General features: G+C 41.8%; 2 protein-coding genes across 4 annotated transcripts in view; both read right to left on the bottom strand.

The window, feature by feature from the left end:
- LOC134340172 (leucine-rich repeat-containing protein 46-like) overlaps positions 1-10,897 on the bottom strand; it is a 34,730-nt gene extending 23,833 nt beyond the window's left edge. Inside the window, exons 1-2 of the mRNA XM_063037101.1 lie at positions 10,817-10,897; positions 6,771-6,864 (exon numbers count right to left, since the gene is read on the bottom strand). Of these exons, the coding sequence (XP_062893171.1) occupies positions 6,771-6,864; positions 10,817-10,877 (155 nt within the window). The 5' untranslated portion in view covers positions 10,878-10,897. The remainder of the gene's footprint in view (positions 1-6,770; positions 6,865-10,816) is intronic.
- A 1,121-nt stretch (positions 10,898-12,018) lies between these two features.
- LOC134340182 (secernin-2-like) overlaps positions 12,019-20,654 on the bottom strand; it is a 35,235-nt gene continuing 26,599 nt past the window's right edge. For 2 of the 3 annotated variants that reach the window (XM_063037144.1, XM_063037145.1), the window contains exons 6-9: positions 18,198-18,363; positions 17,282-17,462; positions 16,966-17,160; positions 12,019-14,529 (exon numbers count right to left, since the gene is read on the bottom strand). In XM_063037144.1, coding sequence (XP_062893214.1) covers positions 17,002-17,160; positions 17,282-17,462; positions 18,198-18,363 — 506 coding nt within the window. In that variant the 3' untranslated portion in view covers positions 12,019-14,529; positions 16,966-17,001. The remainder of the gene's footprint in view (positions 14,530-16,965; positions 17,161-17,281; positions 17,463-18,197; positions 18,364-20,654) is intronic. The other variant, XM_063037146.1, reaches the window with a different exon arrangement.

The following is a 20,654-nucleotide window of genomic DNA, read 5'->3' as shown; positions in this document are numbered from 1 at the left end:
CAAGGACTGAGAAGTAACTGAAAATGGAGGCTTGTAAGACTGACTTTGGTGTTGTAAAGACACTAGGCAGTGACTGGAAGACTTAAAAACAAGGGGAAGATAGATTTTCATTAAGATACAGTACTGTGCAAAAGTCTTAAGCACAGTTTAAAAAAATTCTGTGAAGCGAAGATGCTTTCAAAAATAATGAAATGAAGTTTCTAAATATTAAACAATTTACTATAAAAAGTGCAGTTAACAGTAAAAAAAAACTAAATCAAATCAAACAACAGGAATTCTGCAGATGCTGGAAATTTAAGCAACATACATCAAAGTTGCTGGTGAACGCAGCAGGCCAAGCAGCATCTATAGGAAGAGGCGCAGTCGACGTTTCAGGCCGAGACCCTTCGTCAGGACCAATCAAATCAAATCAATATTTGCTGCAAACATTCTTTGCCTTTAAAACTGCATCAATTCTCTTAGGTACTCTGTTGTGCAATTTTATAAGAAAATTGGCTGGTAGGCTGTTCCAAGCACCTTGGAGAACTTGCCACAGTTCTTCTGCAGACTTTGGCTGCTTCTGTAGGTAATCTCAGACAGCCTGGACGATATTGATATCATGGCTCTGTGGAGGCCATACCATCTGTTGCTGCACTCTTTGTTCTTCATTTCACTGAAGATAGTTCTTTATGAACTTGGCCATATGTTTGGGGTCATTGTTCTGTTGCAGAATGGAGTTGGGGCCAATCAGACCCCTCCGTAATGGTATTGCGTGATAGTCATAGTCATAGTCATACTTTATTGATCCTGGGGGAAATTGGTTTTCGTTACAGTTGCACCATAAATAATAAATAGTAATAAAACCATAAATAGTTAAATAGTAATATGTAAATTATGCCAGGAAATAAGTCCAGAACCAGCCTATTGGCTCAGGGTGTCTGACCCTCCAAGGGAGGAGTTGTAAAGTTTGATGGCCACAGGCAGGAATGACTTCCTATGACGCTCTGTGTTGCATCTCGGTGGAATGAGTCTCTGGCTGAATGTACTCCTGTGCCCAACCAGTACATTATGTAGTGGATGGGAGACATTGTCCAAGATGGCATGCAACTTGGACAGCATCCTCTTTTCAGACACCACCGTGAGAGAGTCCAGTTCCATCCCCACAACATCACTGGCCTTACGAATGAGTTTGTTGATTCTGTTGGTGTCTGCTACCCTCAGCCTGCTGCCCCAGCACACAACAGCAAACATGATAGCACTGGCCACCACAGACTCGTAGAACATCCTCAGCATCGTCCGGCAGATGTTAAAGGACCTCAGTCTCCTCAGGAAATAGAGATGGCTCTGACCCTTCTTGTAGACAGCTTCAGTGTTCTTTGACCAGTCCAGTTTATTGTCAATTCGTATCCCCGGGTATTTGTAATCCTCCACCATGTCCACACTGACCCCCTGGATGGAAACAAGGGTCACCGGTACCTTGGTGATGGATGAAAAGCTGCTTGTACTTCTCAGCATTGATGATTCCATTAATTCTGACCAGATCACCATCTCCATTTGCAGAAATGCAGCACCAAACCTGCAGGGAACTTCTGCCGTGCTTCACTGTTGGCTGCAGACACTCACCCATGTAGCTCTTTTATGGACAAACTGCCTCCTGTTCAAGCCAAAAATTTCAAATTTTGACTCACCAGTCCAGAGCATTTGCTGCCACTGTTCAGCACCCCAGTCCTTGTATTTTTGTGCGTGGGTGAGTCTCTTGCCTTTGTTTCACTTCAGAAGAATGGCTTTTTGGCAACTACTCTTCAATGAAGACCACTTCTGACAAGACTTCTGTGGACTGTAGAGGGTTGTACTTGGGCTACAGAGCTGTGAGTTCAGAGCTGTAGCAGTGCTGGATTTCTTCCGATTTAGAAGGGACGTCAGTGTAATGTATCTCTCGCTCATCTGCACTCAGTTTTCATGCCTGACCACTGTGCTTCTGGTCCTTAATCTCGCCCGTTTCTTTGTGCTTCTTCAGAAGAGCCTGAACAACATACCTTGAAGCTCCTGTCTGTTGCAAAATTTCTGTTTTGGAGAGACCTTGCTGATGCAGGATGAGCACGGTTAGGGAAATTAATTTGCTAAGGAAATCGATTAAAGTTGATCGTAAGTAAATAGACACGGAATTCAAGTAAAGAGAGCTTTATTCACGATATCATGGGGAGTGGAACAGCTAACAGTGGGTTTTGAATCCAAATAATACTGTTCCTTTTATACATGCACAAATTGATTGCAAAAGCAAAGGCTGTTCAATTAACCTTGTGAATTACAATAGATAAGCTAAGTTCACATGCAGTTCTCTTGTGCTGAACTATATCCATAGCAACACCAAATATTAAAAATTCAGTCCTGTATACAATTCTGTATTAACAGTTTGTCTCATATCTTTGAGGCTAGTTCTTACAAGATAAGCAACTGCAGGTATTTATTCTAAGAACTGTCTCTGCTAAAAGTCAAGGCCATATCTATAATAAACAAAGCTGCAAACTGGTTTCCATACTCAAAAGCTAATACTAACCCTTTGCTATCAAAATCTTTAACTCATAATATTTTCCTCCACAACCACCTTGTGTCTTGTTGCTATGCTCACTCTTTCCATGGTGTAAGAATTGATGATTTGAAGGATAAACTGTCACATCTGCCACACCTTCACCTTTCAGTTTGGTTGTCCTTCACCCAGTTTGATTCCTTCTACACCCGTATGTTTCAGTTAATCAGCTTAGTTCATTCAACTCATTATGACATTGATCATTAGCATCCTGTTTGTTATCTTTGCTTTATCATACACTAAGCTATATACCTAATATCTACTATAAGCCCACTGACTCTCACAGCTATCTGGACTATTTCTCTTCTCAACCTGTCCCTTGCAAAAATGCCATCCCCTTCTCGCAATTCCTCCGTCTCCGCCGCATCTGCTCTCAGGATGATGCTTTTCATTCCAGGACGAGGGAGATGTCCTTTTTTAAAGAAAGGGGCTTCCCTTCCTCCACCATCAACTCTGCTCTCAAACGCATCTCCCCCATTTCACGTACACCTGCTCTCACTCCATCCTCCCGCCACCCCACTAGGAATAGGGTTCCCCTGGTCCTCACCTACCACCCCACCAGCCTCCGGGTCCAACAAATTATTCTCCGTAACTTCCGCCACCTCCAACGGGATCCCACCACTAAACACATCTTTCCCTCCCCCCCAACCCTCTGCTTTCCGCAGGGATCACTCCCTACGCGACTCCCTTGTCCATTTGTCCCCCCCATCCCTCCCCACCGATCTCCCTCCTGGTACTTATCCTTGTAAGCAGAACAAGTGCTACACATGCCCTTACACTTCCTCCCTTACCACCATTTAGGGCCCCAGACAGTCCTTCCAGGTGAGGCAACACTTCACCTGTGAGTCGACTGGGGTGATATACTGCGTCCGGTGCTCCCGATGTGGCCTTCTATATATTGGCGAGACCTGACGCAGACTGGGAGATCATTTCACTGAACACCTACGCTCTGTCCGCCAGAGAAAGCAGGATCTCCCAGTGGCCACACATTTTAATTCCACGTCCCATTCCCATTCTGTTATGTCTATCCACGGCCTCCTCTACTGTAGAGATGAAGCCACACTCAGGTTGGAGGAACAACACCTTATATTCCGGCTGGGTAGCCTCCAACCTGATGGCATGAACATTGACTTCTCAAACTTCTGCTAATGCCCCACCTCTCTCTCGTACCCCATCCGTTATTTATTTACATACACACATTCTTTTTCTCTCTCTCCTTTTTCTCCCTCTGTCCCTTTCACTATACCCCTTGCCCATCCTCTGGGTTTTCCCCCCCTCCCCCTTTTCTTTCTCCCTCCACCTCCTGTCCCATTATCCTCTCATATCCCTTTTGCCAATCAACTGTCCAGCTCTTGGCTCCATCCCTCCCCCTCCTGTCTTCTCCTATCATTTTGTATCTCCCCCTCCCCCTCCCACTTTCAAATCTCTTACTAGCTATTCCTTCAGTTAGTCCTGATGAAGGGTCTTGGCTCGAAACAACGACTGTACCCCTTCCTAGAGATGCTGCCTGGCCTGCTACGTTCACCAGCAACTTTGATGTGTGTTACCTACAAAGTCATCATGTTTTTATTTGAAATGTGGTCTATTATGTTACTTCCTTAAATAAAATACTAAAATTACTCTGTAACATTTAATTTTTAGAAAATAAACATTTGGAAATCCAAAATTTGCTCTTTTCTACTGACACACTAATACAGAAGACAAAAAACAAGTATCTAAAACAAAATTTATATAAAAAATCTAAACTGCCTATGACTTTTGCACAGTACTATATATGCAGAACAATACATGTTATACAAATTATAACACTGATAACCCAAACTCATTAGTTCTAAACTCATTCAGCGGTAATTTCTGACATATGATATTGAACAGAATACATTTCAAAATAGTAATATTGATACCTTATCTAAAATTACTTTTACATCAGTACATGTCGTTTACCCTCACATTTAGCTACTGAATTTATAAAAGTCCTCCCTTAACATCAGCAACACTCAAACACTTCAAAACAAATGAGAAGCGTTTTAGGTGGTCATTGTTGCAATGTAGGCTTCTGATCTTGCCTGTTCTTTCATGGGACACAGACATCACTGGCAGGCCAGAATTCAACTCCCACACCAACCGGCCTTGTACCGACTGACTTGCTGAGCCAGTTAGGAAAAGCGGGTTTGGAGACACAGAAAAGTACGGATGGCAACTTTCCTTCACTGAAGTCCATTATATCCAAATGGCTTTTAACAATACCTGCAGCTTCATTGTCATCACGTCCCATCATCATGAAGCAGGTCCAGAAGAAGCTTACGAGTATGATTCCAGGAATGAAAGGGCTAATGTATGAGGAGGGTTTGATGGCTTTGATGGCCCTGGGCCTGCACTCACTGGAGTTTAGAGGAGTGAGAGGGTGATTTCATTGAAACTTACTGGATATTGAAAGACCTAGATAGAGTGGAGAAGGTGCTTCCTTAAGTGAGAGAGTCTAGGACCAGAGATCATAGCACAGGTTAGAAGGATGTCCCTTTAGAACAGATATGAAGAGGAATTTCTCGAGCTAGAGGGTAGTGAATCAGTGGAATTCAATGCCAAGTCATTGGTTACATTTAAGGCGGAGATTGATACGTTCTTGATTAGTAAGGATGTCAAAGGTTACGGGGAGAAGAAAGGAGAACGGGGTTGAGAGAGGTAATAAATTAGCCATGATTGAATGAGTAAACTCAACGTGCCAAATGGTCTAATTCTGCTCCTATGTCTTATGATCACTTGTGATACCAGGTTAATTTCAGATTTATTAATTTAATTTAATTTAAATTTCCCAACTGCTGTTGCAGGAACTGATATTGTTCCTCTGCAGCATTAGTCCTGCACTCTAGATTATCAGTCCGCTACATAGCCTCAATACTACCAGGGTAGAAAGACCCCAAACAGATGAATAATTAACAGACAATCTTATTTTATTGATGCTGGTTGTGGCATAAATATTTTACAGAATACAGAGCAGATATTTAAGCACTGCCATGAGATATTCTATATCTACAAGCAAGGTCGGACATGGCTTCATTTTAATGTCCCATCCCAAAGATATTATCTTCGTTGAGCACCCTCATTAATATGCTGGACTGTCACCCCTGGAATGAGTGTGCAAGATACTGTATATTAGATCCCTTACTAGCAAACAGTAAAAAACAGTTTCCTGCTGCTAAGCTTTTCAATGACATCCAGTCTCCACCCACCAGAAAATATGACAGCAAATGAAAGTCAAGAAAAAAAGGGCAGATGTTGGAAATCTGAAATAGAAACCAAAAATGTGGGAAACATTCTCTACAGACCCTGCCTGAGCAGCAACTTAAATTCAAAAGTATTTACCTTGTAAACCTCTCAGAATAAAAATTTTTAAATGACCATGTCATTATATTGATATATTTAAACTGTTATTCTCAATATTTTCAATAAACCACAACAGTATTTTGAAATAAGATTGTCAACTCAGAAAGACTCTTGTTAGAACATAGAACATTACAGCACAGTACAGGCCCTTTGGCCCACAATGTTGTGCTGACCTTTTAATCTACTCTAAGATCAATCTAATCCTTTCCTCCCATGTAACCCTTCCATTTTTCACTCATCCGTGTCCATCTCTGAGAGTATCTTAAATGTCTCTATTGTATCTGCCTCTACCACCAAACCTGGCAGCACATTCCATGCACCTACCACTCTGTGTAAAACAACACCTATCTCTGACATCCTCCTCATACTTCCCTCCAATCATCTTAAAAGTGTGCCCCCCATATTATTTTGCTCTTGTGTCCCTTTGACCCTTGCTAGGGTGTTGGCAGTCCTGGAGTACCTGACTCAAGTCGCTATTCTTCATGTGAGATCTAGCACACAATTCCACTACATAGCTGACAGGTAGAAACTGCTTTGTAAAGTTTGTAGGACAGCAAGCAGGAAGGAAACCCCTGGATCAGCTTTTCCCCTTTCTATTGAGGCTAAGGGTAGCAACTATACCAGTGTCCTGAACTCAAAGACAAATCAGCGAACCTTTAAGCGTTTTTGAAATCCATTGGTGGCATATTAAACAAAGCCAATTAACATCCAGTTATGATATAAACTATTTCTTCACATTATTACTATCACCGTGTCAGCATTCAGTTGTAAAGACAGAGCTCTGCTTATTATAAATTCTAACTACTGAGCTGTCACTCACATATCTTCCATTCTATGCTCCTTAGCACGCAGATTTCTCTCAGCAACCAGCGACATGGAAATCTGTACCAACTTCTCTGATTCAGGTGAGTATTCTGAAATCAATAGGATCACATCGTTATTATAAGTTGGAAAGTAATAACTCGATAAAGAATCTATCAGCTTTCAAATCAAGTCGATACATTCTTTCTTGAGGTACTAACTAAACATAGAAACATAGAAAATAGGTGCAGGAGTGGGCCATTCGGCCCTTCGAGCCTGCACCGCCATTCAGTACGATCATGGCTGATCATCCAACTCAGAACCCTGTACCTGCCTTCTCTTTATACCCTCGATCCCTTTAGCCACAAGGGCCATATCTAACTCCCTCTTAAATATAGCCAATGAACTGGCCTCAACTGTTTCCTGTGGCAGAGAATTCCACAGATTCACCACTCTCTGTGTGAGAGTGGCTTGTAAAAATCAAGAGGTTTACAGATTAACGGCCTTTGCACATCTCTCTCTGTGTGCTTCATTAGATCTGTGGGAATCATTTAGTGTTTGATGTACTAATGAATCCAAAAAAAGATCCGCAAGATTTTTCCTAACCACGTTTTTCAGTCAAAACTGAAAATGAAGAGGCCTTCCCAATTAAATCCAAACTTAGAACCAGAAGTACATAATGGAAAAATGAAAAGTGAAGGAGGGCATGCCAGGAGCAAAACCAGATATATTCAGAGAGAAGGATCAACTTAGTGAAATTACAAGACCATATTTGCATGCAAATAATATAAACAAAATGCATTAGACAGAGGTAACTGCCTATGGATCAGATCTTCTTCTCCTACCAAATTCCACCATCTTCAGCTCTTTGTCAATTCTGCCTATCACCTCCCAGCTTCTGGCAGCATTCCCACTCTCCTCCACTACCTTCCCTGGATTCACCTATCACCAGCCAGCATTTGCTCCACCTCTTCCCGCCACCATTTTATACAGGCTATCTTCCTTCTTTATTTCAGTTCAGATGAAAGGTCTCAACCTGAAATATAGACTATTTCCTTCCATAGATGTTGTCTGACTTTATGAGCTCTTTCAGCATCCCACCATTGAAGTTATCTTTAAAAGGCAGTGCCTCCAGAGGTCAGCGTCCATCATTAAGGACCCTCACCACATGAAACATGCCCTTTTTTCATTACTACCATTTGTGAGGAGGTACTGAAGAGATAAGGAGGAATTTCTCTAGTAGAGGGTAGTGAATCTGTGGAATTAATTGCCATAGATGGCTGTGGGGGCCAAGTCATTGTGTATGTTTAAAGCGGAGGTTGATAGGTTCTTGATTAGTCAGGACGCCAAAGGTTACAAGAAGAAGGCAGGAGAATGGGGTTGAGAGGGATAATAAATCAGCTACGATGGAATGGCATAGCAGACTTGGTGGCATGAATGGTCTAAATCTGCTCCTATGTCTTATGAAGATCCACATCAATGTTTTAGGAACAACTAAATCTCCTCTGCCATTAAATTTCTGAACGGTCTATGAAGCCATGAACACTTCCTTCTTATTCCTCTTTTGCATTATTTATGTATGTGTAGCCCCCCTGGCCAGCCTCAGGGTCGCTCGGCTTGCTGTTGTCTAGGGAAAAAGCCCTCGGCCTCGCCAAACTGGGTAACCAGTTTGTGTGGATGCTGTGTGATGTACCCCACCCCGCCCAAATAACAGACAATACACCAGATACGATTAAATGATTTACAGTTTATAGATATTACTGGAACTATATAATTAATAGAGAATAAAATATAAAAGGAAAATAAAAGGCGCCACACTCATCAAAGTTCAATCTCTTCGTGCACAAACAGTTGGAGATCAGGACCCTTCTTCTTCACTCTTCAACCCCTGGACCACCTCGACCGGCCACCTGGGACCAACAACGGTGGTTGACCAGACACTCCACACGAGTCTGTCTCCTCTCAGGGTCCGACCCCGTTAGCGGACTCACAGTACCTGGTCCATCCTCTGTCTCTCTCTCCCACCTTCTCCCTCCAAAACCCTGTGCATACAATATCTTACAGACACACCAAAAACATAACAACTATCCCAATTGGTTCATAACATCTTATCAGTAACGTGATTCAAACAAACTGCTAGCGGGAGGACTTTCTCAGCAGTTAACATAACAAAGAAGCCCTTTCAATTATAACATAACAAAGAAGCCATTTTAATTAGACTACGCAGTGACATTAAAAAAAAGAACCCCTTACATATTTATTTATTATTGCAACTTATGGCATTTTTGTCTTCTACTGTACCACTGCTACAAAACAACAAATTTCATGACATATGTCAGTGATCATAAACCTAATTCTGATTTTGTGTGTTTAGTCAATTTTCATTCTGCAGTCCTACACATCTAGTCATGAATGATGGTAGACAATTAAACAACTCCATCTTAGCTGTCAGAAGCAAAAACAACACTTATTATTGTTTTGTGGATTACCCGGTCCTGCCCGAAATGTCGACTGTACTCTTTTCCTAGATGCTGCCTGGCCTGCCGAGTTCCTTCAGCATTTTGTGTGTGCTGCACTTATCACTGTTTTCTTTTTTAAAGAAATGAACCACATTCAGGGCATATTTGATGAAACTCCAATAATCCATCACACACTGACCGATATTGTTTAAGATATAATAAGTTTTCCAGTGAACCAATGAAAGTTTAAAGAGATCATGGGAACTGGGCCCACAATAAGTGGGAAGGGAGCATGGGAAACATTATATGGTGAAGCAAATGCTGAACTGTTCGGATTACTGAATATTCAGGTAGTGGATTATGAGTTTTACTGAATTGAGTGAGCCTGCCCACTTTTGAAAATTAAGCTATATAAACAAAAGTGAAGTTGAAATAAATGCTAAAAATGCATTCACAGTTTATCAACAATGTCAGTTAAGGTAAGGTTTATTTCTTGAGACTCAAGAGTCTGATTCCCCAGTTTGGGCATATCTAATTGTTAAACTCCTGCCAGACCTCCTCAACAAGTAGCCACTGCCTACTGCACCATGAATTTCAGGACAAGTCTATGAGATTGAATGTATCTGATGGGCTGAGAGGCCTTCATACAGTACACCTTTATTTACTATTTTTGTTCCTCTATTTATTCTTCCTCTTCCTCTGTGGCTTCTTAGTGACAAAGGGACAAGTATCCACAATGCTACCCTTCCACATTACATTACCCAAACAGCAATTCTTAATGTGTCAGTCAAGACTATTAATCCATCTTTCAGGTTGATCTGTCTTTGCTCGATCTCCAAACAGGTCCATTATTCATCTGGAATCAGCAGAAATCTAAATGTGTAATTCATCTGTAACCTAAACTGTGTTAACGTTCAACACTCTTTACATCTGCCTCTAGATATCTTAGAACATTTTACATCTATTGATATATTTAATGAACTTGTTCAGAAAAGTATTACATTAAATGTGGTGGCCTATTTTTGGGCATTAGTATCTAGCTATTCAAACAGGAAGTACTCCATTTCAAGTTCTTGATTCATATATGAACACAATAATTAGAAGCAAGAATAGACCACTGGGCCCCTCAAGCCTGTGTTCATCTGGTTTTAATCTCAATTTCATTTTTCAGTCTACCTGCATAATTTTCAGTCCCTCATTTAGCATCTATCTAACTGCCTTAGTGGTGTTTAAGAAGCTTTTAGATAGGCTCATAAATATGCAGAGTTGAAGGGATACAGATTACGTGCAAACAGAAGATATTTAATTTAATTTAGCATCGTGTTGTTGGAAGAGTTAGTGGGTTGGGGTTGGGGGTGTGTGGGGAGCTGGAGGGGGCAAGTTGGGGGTGGAGTGTTCGTGGGTGAGTAGGGAGGTGGAGGAGGGAAGTTGGGGTGGGCGGGGAGCTGGAGGGCGCAAGTTGGGGGTGGAGTGTTCGGAGGATGGAGGCGACATGACTCCCTTTCGGTGTTTGGCTGTTACTTGCAGAATCTTGCTGCCGGTTTTGCGGTCGAGAGTGACGATGCAGAGACCCGTCCCGGGATCTACCACTCTATGCCCTACCTACCCGACCCCGGGCCGCTCTCCTCCGAACCTCCTGCCGACCCCGACCCGTTCTCCTGCTCCATGCCCCAGCTGCCTCGGCACGCTGTTGCCATGCCAACCATCCTGTTCATGCCGCCAGCCTACGCCAACGAGTTCAGAGCATGTGCAAGAGATGCCACTTTGCCGGCCGGAAAGACGTCGCCCCCTGATGGTCAGGATCTCTATTCTCACATACCAACTTCTCGAAGGCCATTGACTTGTTCCATCGGTACTCTTTCTCACTCCAAAACATATCGCCTGCCTTGTACAATATTTCCAGCGCTTGGTCTGCTTTATTAGCTTATTGGCTACTTGGAGGAGACGACTAAGAAGCGCCTAGGGCAGATAGCTGGGAGACCTTTGTGTAGACTAGTGAAGTACCGCATTGCCAAAGGTAGTAACTGTTAGCTGCTCTATCAGATTCCATTGAGCCACTTGAAGAAAATGGGGTAACTAGCCCCTAATCCTCACTCAACAGTATCAAGATTGGCATCTTGAAAAAATGTAAATTCCCAAATCCTTTTACAGCCAATGGCACTGCATTTTTCCTATAGCAACACACAAAATGCTGAAGTGACTCAGCAGGTCAGGCAGCATCTCCAGAGAAGCATTAAAAGAGCTGACATTGCCAGCTAAGACCCTTCATCCAAGATTTCCAGCATCTGCAGAATCTCTTGTGTTTTTAATTCTCAACCCCAAACCTTTTCACCAGCTGATCAAGAAGCAATAGCAGAACTGACAGCTTTATACTACACTAGATTAGGAGGGACAATCCAGCAGACATCTTTGAAGGTTTGCGAGGGCTGTTCCAGGGCAAATGCAGAGGAACCATTTTCACACAGGGCAGAGGATGGAGCAAGGGATCAAAGATAATATGATTACAAATGAACTCAATATAGAATTTAAAGAAATATCTTTGCTTTGTAGTAATGTAAAAGTATGGAATTTGAAAACAGTTGGAGTTGAATTTACAGGGAAGTTGAAGTCCAGGCAATTTGATGGGATGTGCTTTATTTGTGTATGTATGGTTCAGTTCTATTCTACAATAGGAACTGCATTAGTAAGTGAATCACAGCCTTTCTATTTTAAGTCATAGTCATACTTTATTGATCCTGGGGGAAATTGGTTTTTGTTACAGTTGCACCATAAATAATTAAATAGTAATATGTAAATTATGCCAGGAAATAAGTCCAGGACCAGCCTATTGGCTCAGGGTGTCTGACCCTCCAAGGGAGGAGTTGTAAAGTTTGATGGCCACAGGCAGGAATGACTTCCTATGACGCTCTGTGTTGCATCTCGGTGGAATGAGTCTCTGGCTGAATGTACTCCTGTGCCCAACCAATACATTATGTAGTGGATGGGAGACATTGACCAAGATGGCATGCAACTTGGACAGCATCCTCTTTTCAGACACCATCGTCAGAGGAGTAATGCCCACACTTATCATTTGCAAAATATTTTAACATACTATATTCAACCAGCTTAGGTACCATGCACATCAGTAATTCAAAGTGCTTGAATAGTCATTCATATCTTTATTGGTTAACAGTATCATAAATAATAGTTTACAGCAGGGTCATCTTATGCTGCAGTTGATCTTTCAATATTTTTCCAACAGAATTCTATCTACAGCAGTGCACACAAGTTTACCAACTTTGGTACAGTATTAAATCAACACCCATTTCTTTTTGTTTGTTTCACATTGTGGAATGCATAAATGGAAGTGTTTTCACCTGACTTGCTCACAATATTGAACACTGCAGTACAATCGGAACATGTATCAATATCTTGCATCTCTATCCTTCAAAACTATTGGTTTAAACATGACATTTCTGGGGATTTCATTTTTAGTGTGTGTTAAATTGCAACTGGAATCATATTGGTCCAAGTATCAACAGGTACAGACTGTGCTGAAAAATTCAAATATCAAACACAAGTTAACACATTCATTAAGGAAGAGGAATGTTGTCTAGCAGAAGTTAACTGGCTATGAAAGGGTTAATGCATGACAAGCATTTGATGGCACTAAGCCTGTTCTCACTGGAGTTTAGAAGAATGGGGAGGGAGGGGGCGAAATCTCATTGAAACCTACCAAGTATTGAAAGAGTCAATGTGGAGTGGATGTTTCCATTAGGACCAGAGGGCACAGAATAGAAGATCATTCTATTAGAGCAGGGATGAGGAGGAATTTCTTTAGCCAGAAGGCGGTGAATCTCTGGAATTCACTGCCACAGAAAGCTATGAATGCCAAATCATTGGGTATATTTAAAGCAGAAAATGATAGGATCTTGATTAGTGAGGGCATCGGAGGTCACAGGAAGAAGGTAGGAGAATAGCATTGGGGGGGGCGGGGGGAATAAAAAAAAATCAGCCATGATCACATGGTGAAGCATACTCAATGGGCTGAATAGCCTAATTCTTCTCCTATGTCTTTTGGCAGCAAAGACATACCAAGAAAAGAAACCAGACTGAAATGTATATAGCATGATTCCTAGTCACGAAGGGAGTGGGAAGTTTAAATTCCTGATATGGGCTGCGGACGTTTTCCTCAAGTACAAAACCTTATTGGGTGAGCAGGTGCTAAAAATGACTGGCAAGATGAAAGGACAGATGAAAGACAACACAATTTATTTCTGATGAAAGACAACATGATTTACTTCTAAAGAACACAAACATACTAAAGTTCTGTATGAATTATTTCAAGTACTGTTTCTGCCACACAGTTTTCAGTTTTAGGGGGAAAAGAAGTTAGTCTTCAAATTTTGATATCAGACACTTTCAATTATTAAGATAAATCAGTGGCTGGTCCAAGACTTCCAGTGTTCACACCAGGTCATCAAGATGGGAAAGAAGTGAGATAACACTTGGAATGTTTGACAAGCTTTTTTCTCTCACTGCTGCAGCAGGGAAAATGTTCTAGAAAATCTCCCTGCCGGTTCACTACCCACCCCATCAACGTCACATACTCACCTCAAAAAGAGGAGGAAATGTCTTTCCCCAACGCTCCCACCAAACTCTTGCTAAAAAATGCATCTCTGAAACCATGGAAATGTGACAAATCCATGAAGCTACTTTTTGGTGTTCTTTAATTACAAGGGGAGAAAATAAACAAGCAATCAAGAAATCTTATCCCACCGAACCCAGAGAGACAGCAAGACGCCAGTAAATGCATCTTTTAAAAATAACACTGGATTATGTGGCAGTTTAGTAGATTACACTATCCTTTTAATTAATTCTGAGATGTACACATTTTCCCCAAAGACATTGTATCTCTGGAAAATTGGAGCTACAGAATTTTCTCGTACCTGCAAATGTTGAAACATTCTCAAAAAGTGAGACATCAAAAGGAATATATTGCAAGACTGATAACCATGTAAAACTAAAGGGGTAGGACCAGCCTTGCAAGCAAAAACAAATAATTCAAGTTTATTAGTTCCAGTCAAGTTAGCTCACAGTTGAACACTTCAGACAACAGTGTGATGTAAAACCACCGGTCTGCTTCTAGGCAGTCTCTCAAGAGAGGAGGGACAACAGCAAACTTGGCTCAGTTATCAGTACAACAGGTAAATCTATTGGTGGGGGGGGGACGAAGTGTGTGTGTGTGTGTGCGCGCGCGCGTGACAAAAACTCATGGCTCCAAGGAAGTCACCCATTTCATTTGCTTCTGCAGGTCAACGGTCTGGCAGTTGTCAACATCTGAAAATCCATACAAAAAAAAACATCATGGAGGAGCAAAACACACAAAATGCTGGAGCAGTAGAATCAGCAACACGAGAAGATCTGCAGATGCTGGAAAGGCAACACCTCTAGCAACAAAATGCTGGAGGGACTCAGCAGGTCAGGCAGCATCTATGGAGAGGAAGAAAGCGTCGACTTTTCTAGCCTAGACCCTTCACCAGGACTGGAAAGGAAGGGGGAAGAAGCCAGAATTAGGAGGTGAAGGAGTGCAAGCTGGAAGGTGATAGGTGAGGGGGAAGGTGTGTGGAAATGAAGTGAGAAGTTGGGAGGTGATAGGTGGAAAGGGTAACCAGCTTAAGAAGAAGGAATATGATAGGAGAGGAGAGCAGACAATGGGAGAAAGGGAAGGAGCATCTGGAAGAGGTCAACTAATTTTTTTTTTAAATCATTGAAAATTTTTGAACAAGTACAACTTATCTCATGCTTTGTTTCCTGCAATCTGACTGGATAGTTCTGAATACTATTTGATATGACAGCACAGCATCTTAACTTGGTAGACTAATATTGCAAGGTTTGGATTAGTAATCAAGTGATCCCAGGTCAGATTTCATCATGGTTACTGAGGGATTTAAATCTGTGTTAAATAAATCTGGACTAGACTGGGAACCAGTGAACTTCAGGACTATTTCTACAAACATATTGATGAAGGGAACATCTGCTGTTCCTGCCTAGCTTAAACTCCACTTGTGTTTAATTCTTCATTGTCCTTGAAGTTATTGTTCATTTTGTAGATGATTAGGATCAAGCATTGTTAATAAGGCCAATTCCCTCCTTTCCCTCTTCCTTTTCAGTCCTGAAGGGTCTCGCCCTGAAACATCAACCGTTAATTCCTCTCCAAAGATGCTGCCTGATCTGCTGAATTCCTCCAGCATTTTGTGTGTGTGGCAAAATAATTCATCCCACTTCCTACCCCACTCACCACCTCCCTACAATACAATCTGTCCTTCTGTGAGCCAAGCTCGGTGATTCCTTCAAGACATTTTCTTCACTGGAAACCCTTCTCCCTGCACGTCCAACCTCATTCTTTGTACATGAACAAAGTTCACAAGTCAATAAACATTATAACCATCACAGAAACTGCTAGAGGAACTCAGCAGATCATACAGCACCTATGGAGGAGAATAAACAGTCGATGTTTCAGGCCGAGACCCTTCATTGGGACTGTTTATTCCCCTCCATAGATGCTGCCTGACCTGCTGACTTCCTGCAGCATCTTGTGTGTTGCTCTGGATTTCCAGCATCCACGGAATCTTGTGTTTAACATTATAACTAAACGTAAATCTGTTATAGAAACTGCTCCGTACCATACCTTTCTAAAATTTGGGTGCAAATTAGGTACCTGAACAAATGCAAAATGCCTACATCGCCTCAATTTGTTAAATACCTTTGTAATCTTGTAGGAGCACACTTCAACCTAAAGTGACTATGAATGAGTGTGACTAATCAAAATCCAGCTACTATTTCATACCTGATGTGTTTTTATTTCACATAAACTTCATTGGGATGAATCACCTTCCACAAAACGTGACCATCCTCGCTGCATTTGTCTGGGGATCTCTTGACTGTACTGGAAGATTCTAAGGCTCAGCAGGAGTTAAACATCAGATGAATGACTTAAATTTGAGTTTCATCTTTTAATTTATTCTCAGTGAGACCTCCTCCTAGTTGTTGGTTTCTCTGAACAGCACTTCATGAAAAGTTCCATTAAAATTTGCACCACGTCCCTGCAAAGGGCCTGTTTCTGGGCTGTAGTGTTCTATGACTCTATGGAATAGTCACTGGATTTTAGTGTGCTCTAACAAGATTGCAAAGGTATTTAGCATAATCAGATTGGGTGCAATATTAAATGGATTTTAATTTTAAACAGTGGTGGAGAAAATTCCAGGGCAGATATTTGTACTTCTGTGCTACCAGCAAGGGTCACTGTTCGGGACAAGTTCAGCACGTCTGGCATTTTGACACCACCCCCAATGTCCTTCCTCTTTATCTGTCTAACCATGGCTTGGTCAGGGAACTCTCGGTTTGGCATAGTCTCTGCTAATTTATGAAAATTATAAGGACTCTTCAGACTTGGGTTGGAAATCAGAGTTACAATAGGCAGAAAAGTCTATCTACGCTGTCATCCATTGTACCAGATAGTGATACACATGATCACGTACACATCTTGTTCCGCCTGCACCTAGATAGAACTTGCAATCTTCCATCTGAAGAGGCTCAGATTCAGCAGACCACCAATATCTCCATCTTCATCATGATCACATGGGCCAAGAGGAGTAGGTTACCGCCCCCATCCCATCTGTAGCAGCCACTGCTACAGGATCTCCTAAAAGGACCATCCCCGTGCTGGACATGAAGTACATTTAAGGGATTAAACAAGCAGAGTATAAAATGTACCTATGGCAGGATTTGTGAAGTAACACCTTTGAAGGTTTATTTATAAAACTTGATTTCTGTATCAACACAGTCAAAGAAGAGATCTGCCATTTCTTCTGGGTTGAAGGATGCTCCACTAACCAACATGTTCTTGATAGCCTGTAGTCCTTGCCTCTCAAGGTTCTGCATTGTTTCATGCAACTGTATACCCTGCTCCTGAAAGGGAAGGAGAATTAATAAAGTCAATTGATACAGGAATGTGCCAATCCAACACCAAAGTCCCAAGAATGATCAGAGTTTTGCTATAGTTCTTTTCCTGAATTAAAAGCAACAGTACCTGTCCACTGTCCATTGTAGCTTTGGCTTGCTGATGTGCCTTATACAATTCATGCCTGCGATCTGGCTTGCTCAGGAACCGCGGCTGCCTCCGGACAGGATCCTCCTCACCATAAGATGGAGAAATCACCATAGAAACTGGTGTTACATCATCAATAAAGATAAAGGGTTTGAAGACAGATCTATTAATAAAAGAATTGCAAAACACGAAAGAGAAAAAGATCACAAATAGAAGAGCTAAATAATCAAAATATTGTAATCCACCCTCCTGCGTGTGAATAATGGTGTGTAAAATGTTTTTTAATATCATTTCCAACCCCTCCAGCATAGACATTAAAGGTAATCAGGTCAGTTCTAATGTAATTAATCTGTTATACAAATTGCAAATGAATTCAGTTTTACATGTTCTCATTTAGTCTTATTAATTTTTTGAAGTTTTCACTTTAAGGCAATGCTGATAAGAGGTATAACTTTACAAAGGTGGATGTCAGTCAGATACCAGGATAAAGTGGCAGAGTCTTTCAACACTACACTTTAATGCGCTGGCATTAACTTGTGCACTGAGAAGATGCCCACTAAAGATTAGCTTTATTGGTCACATGTACTGTATACCAAAGCATAATCATGAAATACGTTGTTTGTGTCAGTGACCAACAATCTAAGGTTGTGCTGGGGGCAGCCTGCAAGTGTCACCATGCTTCCAGCACCAATATAGCATGCCCACAATTTACTAACTCTAACCATATATCTTTGGAATGTGAGAAGAAACCAGAGCACCTGGAAGTCCATGCTGTCACAAGAAGAACATGCAAACGCCGTACAGATGATGGTGGGAATTGAACCCTTATCACTAGTGCTATATGTACAAGTGAAGAAAAACTTTTACTGAGTACGTTTACCAATGGTGGGTTATTGACCTTGAAGGATCAGGGGTTGCTGTAAAGAAGTGCACACAAGGCAAGGCATCATCTTGAGGCAGGATGGACACCATACTGCCAGTGGTACAGAAAGCCTCAGAGTCCATGCAGATTCCACTCTCCTTATTGCGCAAGATGTCCATGATAGTCTCTGCTTTAATGCTACCTACAGTGACACAAAAAAACTTTTAGCTTCCTGAAGACAAGCAGCTCGATGCATTGTATCTGGGTCTGTTGTACATTAATTGATGAAAAGCTCTTGACCACTGGCACATTGTGGCTGCAATGTGTCCTAGCTCCGAAAAGCTTGCAGAGACACACAAAGACTTCTTTAACTTCACCTCAGAGCCTTGCGGGCAATTGAGGAGACACAAGCAACTGCGGATGCTGGAATCTGGAGCAACAAACAATCTGCAGGAGCTCGAGCAGTACTATAGGGGAAAGGAGTTATCAACGTTCTGACCCATCCTGACGCAGGGCTTTTGACCCAAAATGCCAACAATTCTTTTCTTCCCACAGATGCTGTCCGGTCCACTGAGTTCCTCCAGCAGATTGTTTATTGATCCACACAACAAACACAGGGGAGCACCTTCACTTCAACCCAAGCACCGTGACAACTGGGAAAGGTATCACTATCTTTCGTTATTGCTGGTCAGCATCCAGGAAAGCCCTCTCTAATCTTGCTCTGGGAGTTCATCCACTATGTGGACTGTAGTGGTTCAAAGAGATAGCTCACCATGACCTTCTCAAGGCTGGTAAATACTGGCTGCACTGGCAAGACTAATTCTCGCAAACTTGACTTCCAGAGTGGTAGATAAAGAAGATAAACATTGATCATTTCATCCCTTCCATTTCCTACGATGGACCAGAAAATAAACCAAAGGTTTGACTCATGTTTCAGTAGGTACGAAAAAGCAGATTATAGAAATTCAATCTGATTTTTAACCCTCCATTTCCACCTGCAAGAGGATGGAGAGTTGTTATGATGAAGAAATGTGGCTATGTTAATACATCAAATAATATAATATTCTGAGTAAATCTTACATATTAAACATACATTTGAAAATTATTTAAATTCTATAACCTAACCCCAATAGCTGCCATTCCCCCCCACCCCCAACTTCTTCCTCATTCTGTGCAGAGTCTGATATGTGGTACACCAGCAGCTATACCTCATTAGGAATTTGAGGAGTAAGACCAAGGAATTAAGAATGAACCTTGGATCCCACACAACCAGGTTCAGGAACAGTTATTATCCTTCAACCATCAGGCTCCTGAACCAGCTTGTATAACTTCACTCACCTCAACAGTGAACTGATCACTGAACACAACCTATGGACTCACTTTCAAGGACTTTACACTCATGTTCTCAACATTATTTATTTATTACTATTTTGTGGGTTTTTCTGTATTTGCAGTTTGTCTTCTTTTGCACATTGGTTGCTCATCAATGTGTAGTTGTTCATTCATTCTATAGTATTATGAATGCCTGATAGAAAATGAATTTCAAGGTAGTATATGGTGGTGTGTTTAGTATTTCAGTAACATTTGAGTAATATTGTAAATATATTGTTTGATTAAGCATTGTTTACATAATTCATTATGGGTTATATGCAAAAAGTACATGAATGGCATACATCATTATGCCACCACGCCATGTGTGTGTGCGGCTCACTAAAGAAAAAGACGAAACACACATCCCGGCTCCCGTGATTTTCCTATTGATTAGTTTCTGGAGTTACAAAACATAATAGTGGCAATGAGAATAGTGGTGTCAAGATGGCGCTAAACGGCGACTCCTTTGCTTGCATCTTCAGAAACAGCTCTCTTTCCATCTTTAATATCTCTATTTTTCCCTTTCAGGGTTCTTTTGAAGACCCTGACCTGGAGTTACATGCTGACTTCGGTTCTTTGTGGGAATGGGACCCACTCTCGGGGATTCACGACTGGCCTTTATCTAGCATGCCAAGGGTGTGGCCTAAGAGTTCAGCTCGCCTTTGGAGGCCTAGGATCTCGGGGCTCTGGAGACAGGTGGATTGAAGCTCAGTGTTCCGACAGACCGGTGTGTCGTGGGAGCTGGAAGATCTTTGGCTGTGTGCCCAGAGACCTGAGATCTTTGGGCACAGAGCTTGGAAAAAGCGACACCATAGACTTTTAACATCGTAAACCAGTGAGTTGTTTGTTATGTCTCCCCTCCCACGGTGAAATGGAGACATCATGTTGAATACCGGGTGAACGCATAGTCTTTGGGATACTGCAAGTCTGTGTCTTTGCTGTTGCTTTTGCTGCACGTTTGAGTGCTCGGTGGTGGGTGCCGATACTTTTTTTTGCCGGGGGGGGAGAAATCACTGCTTTCTGCCACTTACCCACGGGAGGGAGGGGAGCTGGGGGTGGACTTTGGGGTTCTAACATTTAACTGTTGTTCATTCTGGGGCGGGGTTCTGAGTTGGATGATCA

The sequence above is a fragment of the Mobula hypostoma genome, chromosome X1, assembly GCF_963921235.1.
Source record: "Mobula hypostoma chromosome X1, sMobHyp1.1, whole genome shotgun sequence".
In the NCBI taxonomy this organism is placed as follows: Eukaryota; Metazoa; Chordata; class Chondrichthyes; order Myliobatiformes; family Myliobatidae; genus Mobula; species Mobula hypostoma.
The sequence above is the reverse complement of the archived record's forward strand: the minus strand, read 5'-3'. Positions and strand labels throughout refer to the sequence as shown.